This window comes from Halteromyces radiatus (assembly GCF_025201355.1).
Source record: "Halteromyces radiatus strain CBS 162.75 chromosome Unknown BX664scaffold_7, whole genome shotgun sequence".
Taxonomy (NCBI): Eukaryota; Fungi; Mucoromycota; class Mucoromycetes; order Mucorales; family Cunninghamellaceae; genus Halteromyces; species Halteromyces radiatus.
The window spans coordinates 1172249-1186537 of record NW_026251693.1 but is presented as its reverse complement, the minus strand read 5'-3'; the positions used below and the strand labels follow the sequence as shown (position 1 = coordinate 1186537).

The following is a 14289-nucleotide window of genomic DNA, read 5'->3' as shown; positions in this document are numbered from 1 at the left end:
CACGTTTCAATACAACTGGACTTATTGAACTAAAGGTAAAATCTTTATTAGCCCCCTTCCCCTTGTTTGAATTATTCATCTTCTCCCCCTTAAACTTTGTGTCTAATTCTCTTTTTTTTTTTTTTTTTTTAAAAAATTTTTTTTTTTCTTTATATTTAGATTGGCGTACTTTTACCTTTTAGTCAAAAAGATGACAAGTTTACTGAAGATATTGTTTGGGGGTAAGTCTAAATATATCTCATTCCGAGTTTTTCATTGTTTTCTTATTATTTATATTGTATTTTTAAGGGGGGCATCGGCAATACGAATGGCCGTGAATGAAATCAATGCAGCTCAAGTGATTCCAGGTGCTTATATTACTTTGATTGAAAAGGATTCCTATCCAGATGCTTCTTTGGGTCAAGCCGCCGTTACTAACGCTGTCTATGCATTAGTCACATTACTTCAACAAGGTGTTATTGGTGTTATTGGTGATGTTACAAGTTCATGGACTGCTTTAAGTGCTTTGATGACAAGTGCTTTGGAATTACCTCAATGCTCCTTCACTGCCTCTTCTGGTAAATCCTAAAATAGAATTCTTTTTTTTTTTTTTTTTTTTTTTTTTTGCCACGATTAACCTCTTTCCTTTTAGTTTCGTTTTCCGACAAGGGTCAATTTAAATACTTTTTTCGTACTATACCAACTGATGTGGTGATGATCGATGCTATGTTACGTTTTGTAGTATATCAAGGATGGACAAAAATAGGCGTCATTTATTCAGATGATTCTCTTGGTCAACAATGTAAAGTTGTAATAATTTCTATTTTCAATATATTAATCTCTATAATTATTATTATTATAGTATATCAACGTGTGATCCAACAAACTGAAGTTATGAATATTCAATTGATCAATTATCAATCTTTTCCATCCACCACTTCTACTCCAACATCTGATGAAATGAAAACAAGTTTAGATTCATTGTCCAATAATGGTGCGCGTGTTATTCTTCTTGCCGCTACTGGTCAAATTCAATCTGATCTATTGGTACAGGCCGCTGTAGCTGGTTATCTGTCTTCTGAATATACTTGGCTCCTTGTAGATGATGATGCTACCTCTTACCTTCAAGAAACCATTGATACGTACAACAATAATACACATTCAACCAATAATACACGTCAACTTTCCTTGAAATCAGATTTCAATGGGCTCATCTACTTTACCAACTGGCTCACATTGAATGGATATCCTCCTTATGACAAATTTTTATCAAGTTGGTCACATCTCGATTCGAATGTGTAAGTATTAATTAAATTGTATTTATCTTTTGATTATGAATATCTTATATTTCTTTAGATACCCATATGCAGGTACCACTCAAATCAATACCAATGAAGGGTAATTATCCATCAAAAAGCTATTATTATGTTTAATGTCTTTTTTTTTTTTTTATTAATCACTTTTACTTCAATCTTTTTTTTTTATATAATAGACTTGCGTATTCATGTCTCATGATGATGGCTAATGGATTTCAAAACATATTAAGACCGTCAACAAATCATACTGATGGATTACTTCAGCTGGCTTCTGGTAATCTTGGTGATTTCTTGACTCCTCAAGCTTTCAATACTGGATATGTTGGACCTGATGGACCTATGCAACTGGATGCAAATGGTGATATGATGGCTGGGTAAGCAAAATGTATACATATTATGTGTTTGACAAACTTACACTTCTTTTTTTTTTCTCAATCAAACCAGAAACTATCGTATCATGAACTATCAACATGGAAATCCTATTGCTATTGGTCAAGTCCTGGTCGGCAATCTTACAATGTTCTCTTCACCCATGTTCTTTGATGGCACTTATCATGTAGGAAGGAAAAAAAAAACAAATTTGACTAGTATTTGAATTCATTCACTTATCCCTTATTATTATTATTACTATGATTATAAGGTTCCTTCTGATTCTCCTCCAAGTTCTGCTCTCAATCCTGATGTAACATTTGCCATATCCTTTGTTATTATGATAGTGGCTGCCATTGGATCTCTTTTTGCTGTTTCTGTCTTTATTATTGTGGTGATATTCCGAAAAAATGAAATATTCAAGGCTGCAAGGCAAAGAAAAAAATAAAAAAAAAGCAATTATAAAATTAACTGAATATTGATATATCCATCTTTTTATTCATTCAATAGTCCTTTATTTTGCTGCTTGGAATTAATTGGATTTATATTCACTTATGCATCAGTGGTGATGATGATCGGTCCACCTTCTCAAACAACATGTATCGCTATGCCGATCTCTTTTAGTTTGGGACTCTTACTTGTTTTAAGGTAAACGTCCTAATTATTTGTACAATAAATTTAATTCATCAACAAACTTATATATTCAATAGCAACATGATCGCCAAAAACTATCGAATTTATCGCATCTTTAACAATATATTTATCAGTCGAACAGTGATTACGGATCTTCAGTTGATCAAGTCAGTTACAGTGATGATGGGAATAGATTTGGTAAGAAAAAAGGATCAACACAAAACAATGAAGGGATGTGTGTGTGTGTGATTTATTAGCTAATTATTTTTCCATTAGATTATTCTTGTGATTGGTCTTATTGTGGTAACTCCCTATCCAGAAAAGGTCAGTGTATCTTTGACTCAATATTATTGGTCTTGTAATGTGGAACATCCTTCCAAGTTGGTCTTTGCTGGTCTTCTTTGTTCTTATAATGGGATTCTTTTGATATTTGCAACTTTTTTGGCTTACAAAACTCGTTTGGCTGGAAAACACTATAGTCGATATAGCGAATGTCGACAAATGGGATTATCAATCTAGTAAGTTTCCTTTTTTTTTTTTTTTTTTTTTTTTTTTACTAAATGATGCTAACATCATCATTATCCTTCTTTACATTTCCGTAGTAATATCTTGTTCTCAGCAATAGTTGGATTTGTGGTACTTGTGAATCCTATGGCGGATTATTACACCAAATACTATATCAGCGTTGTTACCGTGTTATGGGCCACTACATTTTCATTATTGATTCTCTTTTTACCCAAACTTCAAGCATTCATTCAACAAAGACGACAAGAAAAAGATAAGGAAAATGAAAAACTATCCGTAGCCAGTCATTTAATTGCAGCAGCAGCCGCTACCGTTGGATTTGGTACCACTGGTGAAGGTCATACTACTACTACTACTACTACTACTCATCATCATCAAAAACAACAACAACAAGCACTTCTATCGACCAACCATCTTCAGAAAAAACAGCATTCATTTTACCATATGGGTTCAAAAGAGAATGATCATAATGCTATGGAACTACTTAGTCTGGAAGAAATCTTGGGTTCGAACGCACCAGCATTATTTCGACGTTCTATTCACAACAACAAGTATGATTCATCCATATCCAACAATAATAATAATCACGAAGGTTATATTGAAAATATTGGTCGCAATCATGGTAGTTATGTCGAGGTGTATGAAGCAGATGTCCCAGCTCGCAAGGTGTTAAGGTATCTTCCATCTTTATCCCAATGGGAAATGTTACATATCATGGTATTTCCTTGGCTTGGCTATTTTTCCTATATTTCGGTAGGTGTAACAGCATTATTAGACATAAAAAATAATAACTTTAATTTTTGTATATAGAAAAACGCAAAACAAGGTCGTGTGATGACATATCATCATGCATCGGTATATACAGCAGAATTAGAAAATTATGTACTCAAGATCCATGGACAAGGTATGTATGATATGTATATTCAAGTACCCGATTTGAAAACTCTGGAATTATGGGAAAAACGATTGAATCAGCGACATCAAGAGCAACAAGGGAACCTTTCATTTTTAGCCACACCTCCCGCAGCTTCATCAGCAGCATCATCAGTGAGGAGACCTTTGCGATCAAATACTATTGAACCCGAGGATTTATCAGAAGACAATCAGCCTTCCTTCTTTCGGCGATCATCGACTTCATTCGACGAGACAACAGGAGATCGACATATGGTGGAACCGATAAATAGAGACCAGCATCGTATTTCATTAGATTCTTCACCTACTTATTCAGGATCATCTACCATGATTCCATACTCTATCAATAGAAGCAATAATAGTTCCAATGACTCCAATCATATACACTAATCTAGCAATTTTTTTTTTCTCATGTCATTTTTTTTTTTTTTTTGTAGTTTATTTTTCTGTTTTTTTTTTATATATGTATCATTTTATTTTCATTAATAAAGTTATTCCATATTGATCTTGTTTTTATTACTCTTTTTGTTCATTTGTTTGAGATATCTTAATTAAGATCTAAACTAAAACATGATGCTATAATGAATGATCAAAGTCTTACAAATGATTTAGTTTTAATAAAGAAATAAAAAGTCCCTCAAAGATCCGCTAATCTGATATCAGATTTGAAAGGATCTGATAAAAAAAAAAAAGAAACTCATCATGATCGGTGAGTCAAAGGATTCTTTTTTTTTTTTTTTTAGGCTAATGAAACCTTGCATCTCCCGTTACACCATCCTTCATTGGGGAGGCAAGGAAAAAAGGAATGGGGCATTTTTAATTTGTGTGGGAAAAATCATCCAGTCGAGAATGCATCTTTTTTTTTTGTACGCATGAATGGGTCGCTTTTTTTCTCGGCGTTTGTCGTGAGTAGTTTCTGCTTTTTGATTGGATGAGAGTGTTAGATGTAAAAAAAAAGAAAAGAAAAAGAAGAAAACAAGTAGGGGCATATGTTCCATTGGTATAATATGTTATCCTTCTTTTTATTTCAAAATAGAAAAGAGTAGGGAAACAAATAGATAGGAAGGATATACTAAAAGTAAAAGGATGATATTGTTTTTTTTTTTTTTTAAAAAAAAAAACGGGTTTAAGTGTGTTCTATATACAAAAAAAGACATGATGATATGGTGAAAACAAAAAAAAAAAAGATAGATAATGCAAAAAGGAGGAGTCAGGGGAAAGAGAAGGGAAAGGGGAATATGACAAAATAGATGAAATAGTAACAATGATATATAAAATTAAATAAAAAACAAAGTGGAACGTTTTTGATGTATGGGAGAAGAAGGAGGAGTATTCAGTTTTGGTTCCAGTTCTAGTATCGGTGGTGATAACTTATGATCCCAGGAAAACGATTGTTTGGTATAAGGATATTTTGGTGAAGCTTGAGGCGAAGGTAGAGTAAAAGACGGTATAGGTGACAGAGTAATGGAAGAGGAACTTGACATGGCGGGTGAAGTAGATCGTGGAAAGTCCTTAAGTTCAGCATAGTCATACCCAAGTAGAGGATGGTGGTTCAATGCATCTGCTCGAAGACATTCTTCTGAACAATAAAGAGAATTCTAAAATAAAATTTAAAAATAATGAGTTATAAATATAATATTTGTTTTAATTACTTACAGAGAAAGCACTAATAGCCTTATCACAATTAGTACACCAATGATCATCCATATTGTATATATATTATTTTCAAATAAAGTATGTCAAATTAAAAAAAAAATCACGTTATAAAAAAGTAATTCAATAGAAAAAAAAAAAAGAAAGAAAGAAAGAAAGAAAGAAAGAGAACAAAGAAAGTGAGAGGTTTATATATATCTCTCTCTATCATGCGGAGTTTTTTTTAACTCGGGTTTTCAGAGAAATCGTATCAATATCAACTTATGTCGCAACAGTCTGTGCCCCCCTTGATTTTTAACACTCATTCATCCTTATCAATTGATTGGCTGCCAATGACGAAAAATTTCTATCTCTTCCCCTTTCAAAAAATTTTCCCCCCTCTTTTGATTTCCTTTTTGACCACGTGGTGTGGTGTGAATAATTTTTCTTTATCAATAAAATTGTCCCATTTATACATAATGGCACGTCTTTCTTAGCCAAAAATCAAAATAATGAGGAGTTCATCAAATAACAAACACAAAAAAAAAAGTTTTTATTTAATATTATTCCAATTCTGCTATACTAATTTCTATACTATCTTTGTTTGTGTAAATGTTTCTAGACTATGATAACAATAATAAAAAAAAAAAGGAATCAGTTATGATAGCCGTCCTATCATCCACACCAATGAAATCATAAAATAAAATAAAAAATAAATAAACTATACTTACCACTTGCCAAACTTGGACAATGTTATCTTCGGCTGCACTGGCAATCATCCAAGGATCCAAAGGGTTCCAGCTGAATTCAGAAATTCTACTAGTATGACCATTGTGTACAAACTTGAATAATAAAAAGTGAATAATAATGATCTTTTTTTTTTTAAGATTATTTACCATGAGTTCAGGAGGTCCATCTTCAGCATCTTCAGGAGTTTGTTCTTCACCAATTCTACTTAAATCCCATATCATGATTTTTCGATCTGTGGCTGCTGAAGCAATAATAGGTTCATGATGTGGACTCCAAGCTATTTGGTGTACTTCACCATCATGCATATCAAAAGTGTGTAATTTCGTTTCCAACTTGCGTATATCGAATAGACCAATTGTCTATAAAAATGACATCATTCAAGGGCTTAGTTTCATTTTTTTTATTGTTATTTTTCATTTCATTTGATTATTACCTTATCAGAAGAACCTGTTGCAATCATCCATTCTTGATGTGGATGAAAAGCCACTGTATTGACTTCAGCTTTATGTGCTTGAATTTTTTGTGTCGGTTTTGATCCCGAACGATCATCCCAACTAGGAATACCAAACAAACGAGAGACAATCAGTATACGGTTAAAAAAAAAGTCTATTTTATTTATTTGGGTAACTTACATCATCAGTTTCATATCATCAGCTACAGATGCAAATATAGAAGTATTTGATGAGTGCCAACTAACGTCCTATAATAGGAAAAGAAGCTTATTTTCAGTTTTTTTTTTTTTATTGATAAAGTTGCATTTGATGTTTGTGTCTCCGCCTTTCATTTTTTTATGTTACCTCCACACAATCAAGGTGACCTTCATATCTTTGATAGGGTACCAATGTCTTCTTATCATCGCTATCGGGAGTCAATCCGATATCCCTAGAACAGAATATTATATATTAATAAATTTTCTGTCTCATACTTTTTTTTTTTTTTTTTTTTTTTTTTTTTTTTTTTTTTTTTTTTTACCATTGGTATATCATTTGATCAAACCCAGCACTAAGTAGATGATTTGATTTGCTAGCATGAGGATTCCAAGCCATACCATATCTAAAAAGTCAATATACAAATCAGTTTCTTGATTTTCTCACTTCTTTTTTTTTGTATTGTTAATTTACCCTTCTTTTGAGTGGCCTGTTAATCGTAATAGTGGTGTACTGGGTGTAGTAGTATCCATTCGATCAAATATCAGTACAGGACCATCACGTGTTTTAGTAGCAATAATGTTGGGATTGGATGGTTGATAACGTGCACGATTCACTTCACCAGGATGTTCCATTTTCTGAGTTAAACTCATACGAGCTTTTTGTTCTATCAAAATATATAATATCAATATCTAAAACGACCATTTTGTTCCTATTACCATTATATGTTGAAGAATCCATATCTTGGTCTTCCCGAGGTAAATCCACAGATAAAAACTGAGTATAGTTCATTTCTTCATCGTTTGTATGCGTTCCAATCAAAAGTTCTTGTGTTGTATACCCGTTATCACTAACAGTCGAAAATAAGGTAATATAATGAGCATTTGTTTTTCTTTAAAAAAAAAAAATCTATTTTTTTTTCTTTGTTTTACTTTGACACTTTGGGCATCCATTGACAAGTGAGTGTAGGCCAGGTTAGATTGTGAGTCACAACCAGATCATATAACATTGGTGTTGTTTTCTTCCATAATTGATATTCTTCATCAATCTGTTTTTGTTCGTCTTTATCTAACAATTAAGATAAAACAGTATTTACTTTGATGTGAATAAGCGCGTTTTTGAAGAATAATTATCCTTATATTCTTAATAGAACTTTACCTGGTACTGTATCTGTCATTATGCTGCAAAAGTTTTTAAAAAGAAACAATAAAGAAAAAGTGCACAAAGACAAAAGATTTTTTTTTTTTTTTTTTTTTTTTTACAACGCGTCAAGGATATTCAATGTCCGTCACAACTTCCAATTTATCAGTGACAGAAGAGAGGAGATGATGTTGTTGATGGATGAAGTGTTGATGATTGAAGTGTTGACGGTAGAAGTAGTCGATGATTAAAGTGTTGATGATTGAAGAGGGATAAAAGTATGATGATGATTGGTTGGATGGATATTCTTTTGAGATTAGTGCCTTTATTTCTGTCGATCAGATGAAATGAAGATTCTGTCAGTTATATGTATACAACAATTGCCTATTGATGAATATGATCATTGATGAGACCACTTATTATGAAAAGTATAAAGCAATGCTGGGAGTTAAATTTGATTAGAGCTATTGAAGGTTGATGATTTACTTTTTTTTTTTTTTTTTTTTTTTTTTTTGGATCTACAGCCAAAAATCAAAATATGCTCTGGAGCGGGGTTGTGAGATGAAAAAAAAAAAGGCATGAGCAAAATTCGTTTGATTTTTTTTTTTTTACTGCTTGATCTTTTTTTCTTCTTCTCATTTTTACTTTCTTGTTTCTTTTTTCTACGTGTCACCTCTGGAGGATTTGACCTTTATAACATCTTTATGGCAGAAGCCTCACCATCTTCAGCAACAATATCTTCACCGACATCATCTAATGACAATGCCTCTATGGAACAAACCGATGACCAACCACCATTTGGTTCTCAAACTAACTCGGGTCAAACTCTAGATAGTGTCGTAGCAACATTGAAAATTAAAGATACTTCCAAAGGTAAAAGAAAAAAAATAATAATACTTCCATTAAAAAGAAAAAAAAAGAAGAAGATAGTTGGTTTTTAATCTATAGACTATTCCTATTTTCTTTTTTTTTTCTCTTTTGAACTTTTGAAAAGTCATAGTACGGTTTGCAGCTATAGGTAATGCTCCCATCCTCAAGCAAAGTTATTATAAAATTACAGCATCCAACAAGTTTCAAACAGTAATTCAGTTTCTTCGAAAAGAACTCAAATACCATGGTAGTGATCCTTTGGTAAGATATCCAAAAAAAAAGGAATAATACATGACTCACTTGTCGTCTGTCTCTCACTCACTGATTCTTCTACTTTTTTGTTTGTATATCAAATACATATAGTTCCTTTATATCAACAGTGCATTTTCTCCTTCTCCAGACGAAACTGTTTCCAATCTTTACAAAGTAAGTAATCATATATATATATTCTCTTTTAATTTTTAATTATTTTTTTTTATTGTTATTTTCATATATTAGTGTTTTGGCACTGGAGGACACTTAATTATCAATTATTGTACAACTGCCGCATGGGGATGAACACGAGTAAGATTTAATATGTAGAATAAAATTAGGAATAGCATATATATGATATCAATAAAAATAGTTGTTTTATTTTTTTTTGGATACCTGTTAATAAATAAAACGTGGAGAGAAAAAAAAGGGACTAATGTACAGAAGATCAAACGGGGGCTATTAAAAAAGAATGGGAATAAATGAATGATGATGATGATAATAATAATAGTAATATGTATGGACAAAATAAAAAAAAAAAGGAGTAATGGCGGGGGGAATAAATAAATATACTATTTCTATTTAACTATCTAACTATGTAACTATCTAAAATTTCTTTTTCAATCCTTTCCAAAAAGATCCAGTAGTAGTAGGAGGAGTAGGCTCAGTGTTATCATTGGATAAAGTGTTGGTCAGAGATGGATAGGCAGTAGAATCAGTGATCGTATTGTCGTTGCTACTGTTGTGTTTGAGTGGAAGTGTTAACGTTGAAAGAGGATGATGTGGTTGTTCTTCTGACGACCAAGAGGATGAAGAAGAACTACGAGAATAGCTTACCAAAGAATTCCGAGTTATACCAGAGTCATTGTTATGAAGGATATTGTTACTGCTGTTGTTGTTGTTGCTGTTGTATAGCTGATCGGATGCCGGTAAAGGAGGAAGTGGTGTTCTAGGCGGTGCAAAAGGAGGTGGAGTACTACGACCAGTATCCCATTGTTGAAGTTGATATTGTGAACCCAGAGATCGAATGGATGCAGGTGATTTTGGTATGTTGTCTGCGCGAGCCAATTCTGCCAACATATCGATGGATGATCTATAGGATGGAGTACGTCGTTGTCTATTGTCATTATCGCTATTATTACGTTTGTTGGTATTGGCGTTCACTTTTTTCAATAAATCATCACGTTCGTTCAATAGTTGTGTCAAAAGATCTCGTTTATTTTCCAATTCGATACGTTGTAATTCCACTTGCTGTCTTAAAAGATTCTGATCATGTGTTGAGCCACCTTGAGTACGTTGTAGGTCGTTAGATGATGTTGAATCATTGCTTTGACTATCTCGATTTTCCAACTTGGCGATAAGTTCATCTTGTTTCTTGACCATCGATTGTAATGTCTTGTTTTCCAGTCGTTGTTGTTCTAAATCAGCCACATATTTCTCCATAGCCATTTTCATACCTTGATCGTATTCAGCTAACACTTGTTCCATCATTTCCATTTGTTGTTGATAGTTTTGATCGTTAGTATGTTGAGATCGACTTTCTTCATAAGCATCCAATATATCATCAAAATAAGCTTCTTCTTGTTGTTGTTGCTGTTGCTGTTGTTGCTGTTGCTGTTGTTGCTGTTGTTGTTGCTGCTGTTGCTGCTGCTGTTGTTGTTGTTTTTCTTGATCTTCCAATTCTTGATTATCAAGATGATCATCCTTTTGAGAAGCAGTAGATTTTTTTCCACCAAAGATATCAGGACCAAATACAGGAGAAACAGGAGTAGCCAAATTTCCATGACGATTTTTATAGGATGATAATTCTTGTTCCAAATGATCTCGTTCTTCAGAGACTTGTTCCAATTTCTGAGCCAAATATTCCACTCGAATTTCATAATCTCGTACCTTTGTCGAATCGCATGCATAGATTTCTACATCTGATTCCAATTTTTTGATGGTTTCACAAGCTGTTTCGTATTTGTTGATTGCTTCTTGATATAAATTTGTCAGTTCTTCTGTGTACATATCAAGAACAGACCGAGATTTCAGTGATCGTTTACTATTATTGTTGTAAGATTCTTCTTTAACCAAAGTATTTGTTGGAGTGGTTTTGGATAGTTTTGTTGTCCATGTATTGTTCTTTGATAAAGGAAGTATAGGTCTTGGAATAGGAGTATCATCATTGACATCATGTCGATTGAGAAAAGCTACAGTTGCCTGTACACTCATATTGGTTGAATAATGAGTAAAAAGAAAAGAAAAAGAAAAAGTAATAAATTATATTTTTTTTTTCTAGATAGGAGAAGAAAAGAAAAAAAAGTAATAAAATAATAATAAAACTAAAAAAAAAAAAAAAAAAAAAAAGAAAGGGGATACAAACTATTTATGGTGCGCGTGTTGATCTACCTTAATAGAGTTTTAAGCTTACTGAGAATCAAAAAATCTCTGCCTCTTCTTCCCCTTGGCTTTTATGGGTAGGTCTCAATTTTTTTTTTCCTTTCCTTTTTTTTTTTTTTTTTTCTTTTCACCCACTATTATTTGGCAATTTATGCCTATTTCTTTTTTTTTTATTATACCGTCCAACTTTAAAGCATATTGATATATAGATATATAGAAATCCAATTATTATTATTATGGATACTGACCAAGAAGAAAGGGATATGGCTTTCCAAACCTTCATTGGTGTGGTTGTCTCTGTATGCGGCAATGTAAGTTTTAGTTTGACATTTCTTGATTTTGTTTGAAATACTCACTTCATTTTATTAAAATAGGCTCTAATATCTGTTGCTTTGAATGTTCAAAAACTTGCTGTAAGTTGAAAAAAGAAATGATAATGACTCTTTTGTCACTGGAGTATATTCTCTCTCTCTCTCTCTTTTTTTTTTTTTTGACTCTTATTTTTTTGTCTTCTTCTATATTAGCATAATAAACTTCAAGAACAACAAATGGCAAAATATTTCGCCAATATGGATGAACCTCCTCGTTGGATATCAGCCTCTTCACACAGCTCATATACCGGCAATGCATTTTACCCTGACGATGGTTACTCTTCACCTAGAACTTCGGAAGATCTTTCCAATTCACCCGAAGAGGAGTTGGAACATCAACGTTTTATTATGGCTATGGCTCAAGAACAACGTGATGGTGATAGTGAATATCTTCGTTCTAAATTATGGTGGCTCGGTATTACTCTAATGATTTTGGGTGAAGTTGGTAACTTTGTGGGTAAAGTATCAATATTCTTTTACAAGAGGGGGGGGAATAGGAGTGACCAGAAAAGGAAAAAGGGATAGAAAACTATATATATGACAAACTTAACTTTTTTTTTTTTTTTTTTTTTTTTTTTTTTTACTTTTTCTTTTATTTAGCTTATGGTTTTGCACCAGCATCAACTATTGCTCCTTTGGGAACTACTACCTTAGTGGCTAATGTCATTTTGGCTCCACTCATGTTAAAAGAAGTATTTAGAAAACGGGATTTCCTTGGTATTATACTTGCTGTAACAGGTGCAGCTATTGTAGTTCTTAGTTCAAATGAACAAGAAACAGCTGTAAGTTTTGCTTACCAGGGGTCAATTACTAGATTAACGATAAATTTTTTCTCTTCTTTTTGCATAGTTATCTCCCGATCTTATCATGGAAGCATTAATGCAAACTCGTTCTATTATTTATTTTATTATATCTGGTGCAGCTATTGTTACTCTTACTGCTATTTCTCCTTGGTATGGCGCTGAAAGTATCTTAGTAGATTTAGGATTGGTGGCTATTTATGGTAAGACTCTAAAAAAAAAAAATAAAAGTAAAAATAATAATATATTCTATTATTTATTAGGTGGTTATACTGTTCTTTGTACAAAAAGTGTAGCTTCATTACTCAGTTTGACTCTTCTCAATATGTTCGCGTAAGTTATCTTGTGATACATTCATTTTCCCATTTATCTCACTTATTTATTCGCGTTTTCCTAACTATAGTTACCCAATATCCTACTTTTTGATTCTAACTCTGGTTGTTACTGCTATCTTACAAATCAAGTACCTCAATAAAGCTTTACAACGATTTGATTCTACGGCTGTTATTCCCACTCAATTTGTCTTATTTACAGTATCTGCCATTATTGGAAGTGCTATCATCTATCATGATTTTGATGATATGGGTCTTGATCAATTGTCACGGTAAATATATATATATATATATATATATTTTGAAATACTATAGAATAGAAAAAAACTAAATCTTTTTTTTTATTTTATTTTACAATCAGTTTCATGTCTGGATGTGCTATTGAATTTGTTGGTGTTTATTTGATCACTTCCAAACGCAACAATCGACTTGGTGCTCTTGCATTAAAACCTGATAAGGACGAATTACCAAGTTTGGCTAGTGAAGCTTCAGCTGCGACAGCATTAATGACAAGTCCACGTACAAGCTTAGAAGAGTCTGACGATCGAGGTTTGGATCACACTTCTCATCCAACAACTATACCTCATCAACCATTATCTTCATTTCATCATCAACGTCATCATCATGGAGCTACAACAACGACATCTGGACTGGAACTCAATGGTCCTTTTGCAAGTGGACGTGTTAACCCCATTATACAACAACAACATCAGCATCAATTATACCATCAGCAACAACAACAACAACAACAACGAGGAATTGATACGATAGTCTCACTTCATCATCACCAGCAACAACATCGTAACGATGAGGTAAAACAGCAAGAAAGACATCGAAGACGAAGCTCAGTGATCCGTGGTTTCTCGTTGGCATCTCAACTGGTAGATCGAACGAATGATGAAACAGAGTCGTCAACCTTGATTCAATTACCCACACCATCTGTTTCGACCTCATCTACAACATCTTCATCAGCAGTAGCAGCATCTCGTATGAACAATCGATCCTCTCATCGACGAAGTGAATCCAAATTGAATCATCTTTTCTCTGGACTGACCAATATGGCACATGATGTTTTCTCTTCTGGTAATGATCACCTTCCTCCCAATGATGACACGGAACAAGAAGCAAACATTGAAAATAATATACCCAAGGTAACTCCAGCATTGGTGACATTGTCTCATGATGATGGTGGATCTTCATTGACAAACAAGCAACAACAACAACAACAACAACAACAACAAGGTCAAACTGCTAATGGATTGGAACAAGAAGGAAATCAATGTGTGGATGCGGTGAATTTATTAGAATTGGATCATCAACATCATCATCATTAGATAGACATATAGAATCAATTGGGTTTACTTCTTTTTTTTGATTTA

General features: G+C 32.9%; 7 protein-coding genes across 7 annotated transcripts; 4 read left to right on the top strand and 3 right to left on the bottom strand.

Moving 5' to 3' along the window:
• Positions 1-307: 307 nt before the first annotated feature.
• On the top strand, positions 308-1673 carry BX664DRAFT_267287 (periplasmic binding protein-like I; the record flags this gene model as incomplete). Its single annotated transcript, XM_051540944.1, has 4 exons — positions 308-557; positions 632-781; positions 842-1277; positions 1472-1673. The coding sequence occupies 4 exons, from the start codon at positions 308-310 to the stop codon at positions 1671-1673; spliced, it is 1038 nt and encodes a 345-aa protein (XP_051397790.1).
• A 98-nt stretch (positions 1674-1771) lies between these two features.
• On the top strand, positions 1772-4319 carry BX664DRAFT_190011 (7 transmembrane sweet-taste receptor of 3 GCPR-domain-containing protein). The gene is made up of 6 exons (XM_051540064.1): positions 1772-2096; positions 2175-2312; positions 2375-2495; positions 2574-2815; positions 2900-3575; positions 3633-4319. Exons 1-6 carry the CDS (start codon positions 2005-2007, stop codon positions 4122-4124), a joined length of 1761 nt encoding a protein of 586 aa, XP_051397789.1. The 5' UTR covers positions 1772-2004; the 3' UTR covers positions 4125-4319.
• A 512-nt stretch (positions 4320-4831) lies between these two features.
• On the bottom strand, positions 4832-5528 carry BX664DRAFT_339883 (uncharacterized protein). The gene is made up of 2 exons (XM_051546719.1): positions 5391-5528; positions 4832-5332 (listed from the first exon to the last, which is right to left on the bottom strand). The coding sequence occupies exons 1-2, from the start codon at positions 5439-5441 to the stop codon at positions 5012-5014; spliced, it is 372 nt and encodes a 123-aa protein (XP_051397788.1). The 5' UTR covers positions 5442-5528; the 3' UTR covers positions 4832-5011.
• A 328-nt stretch (positions 5529-5856) lies between these two features.
• Positions 5857-8016, bottom strand: BX664DRAFT_339880 (putative histone-binding protein Caf1-like protein). Its single transcript, XM_051546718.1, has 11 exons — positions 7922-8016; positions 7696-7831; positions 7483-7613; positions 7238-7430; positions 7089-7169; positions 6914-6998; positions 6749-6816; positions 6550-6670; positions 6263-6475; positions 6098-6208; positions 5857-5989 (listed from the first exon to the last, which is right to left on the bottom strand). Exons 1-11 carry the CDS (start codon positions 7938-7940, stop codon positions 5930-5932), a joined length of 1218 nt encoding a protein of 405 aa, XP_051397787.1. The 5' UTR covers positions 7941-8016; the 3' UTR covers positions 5857-5929.
• Positions 8017-8607: 591 nt separating this feature from the next.
• Positions 8608-9331, top strand: BX664DRAFT_352375 (ubiquitin-like autophagy protein Apg12-domain-containing protein; the record flags this gene model as incomplete). Its single annotated transcript, XM_051547676.1, has 4 exons — positions 8608-8776; positions 8898-9034; positions 9137-9199; positions 9272-9331. 4 exons carry the CDS (start codon positions 8608-8610, stop codon positions 9329-9331), a joined length of 429 nt encoding a protein of 142 aa, XP_051397786.1.
• Positions 9332-9399: 68 nt separating this feature from the next.
• BX664DRAFT_339876 (uncharacterized protein) lies at positions 9400-11329 on the bottom strand. Its single transcript, XM_051546717.1, has one exon. It carries the CDS (start codon positions 11237-11239, stop codon positions 9632-9634), a length of 1608 nt encoding a protein of 535 aa, XP_051397785.1. The 5' UTR covers positions 11240-11329; the 3' UTR covers positions 9400-9631.
• A 190-nt stretch (positions 11330-11519) lies between these two features.
• On the top strand, positions 11520-13773 carry BX664DRAFT_189863 (magnesium transporter NIPA-domain-containing protein). Its single transcript, XM_051540062.1, has 9 exons — positions 11520-11718; positions 11782-11820; positions 11932-12235; positions 12379-12560; positions 12628-12781; positions 12842-12911; positions 12982-13182; positions 13272-13495; positions 13545-13773. Exons 1-9 carry the CDS (start codon positions 11644-11646, stop codon positions 13679-13681), a joined length of 1386 nt encoding a protein of 461 aa, XP_051397784.1. The 5' UTR covers positions 11520-11643; the 3' UTR covers positions 13682-13773.
• Positions 13774-14289: the final 516 nt, after the last annotated feature.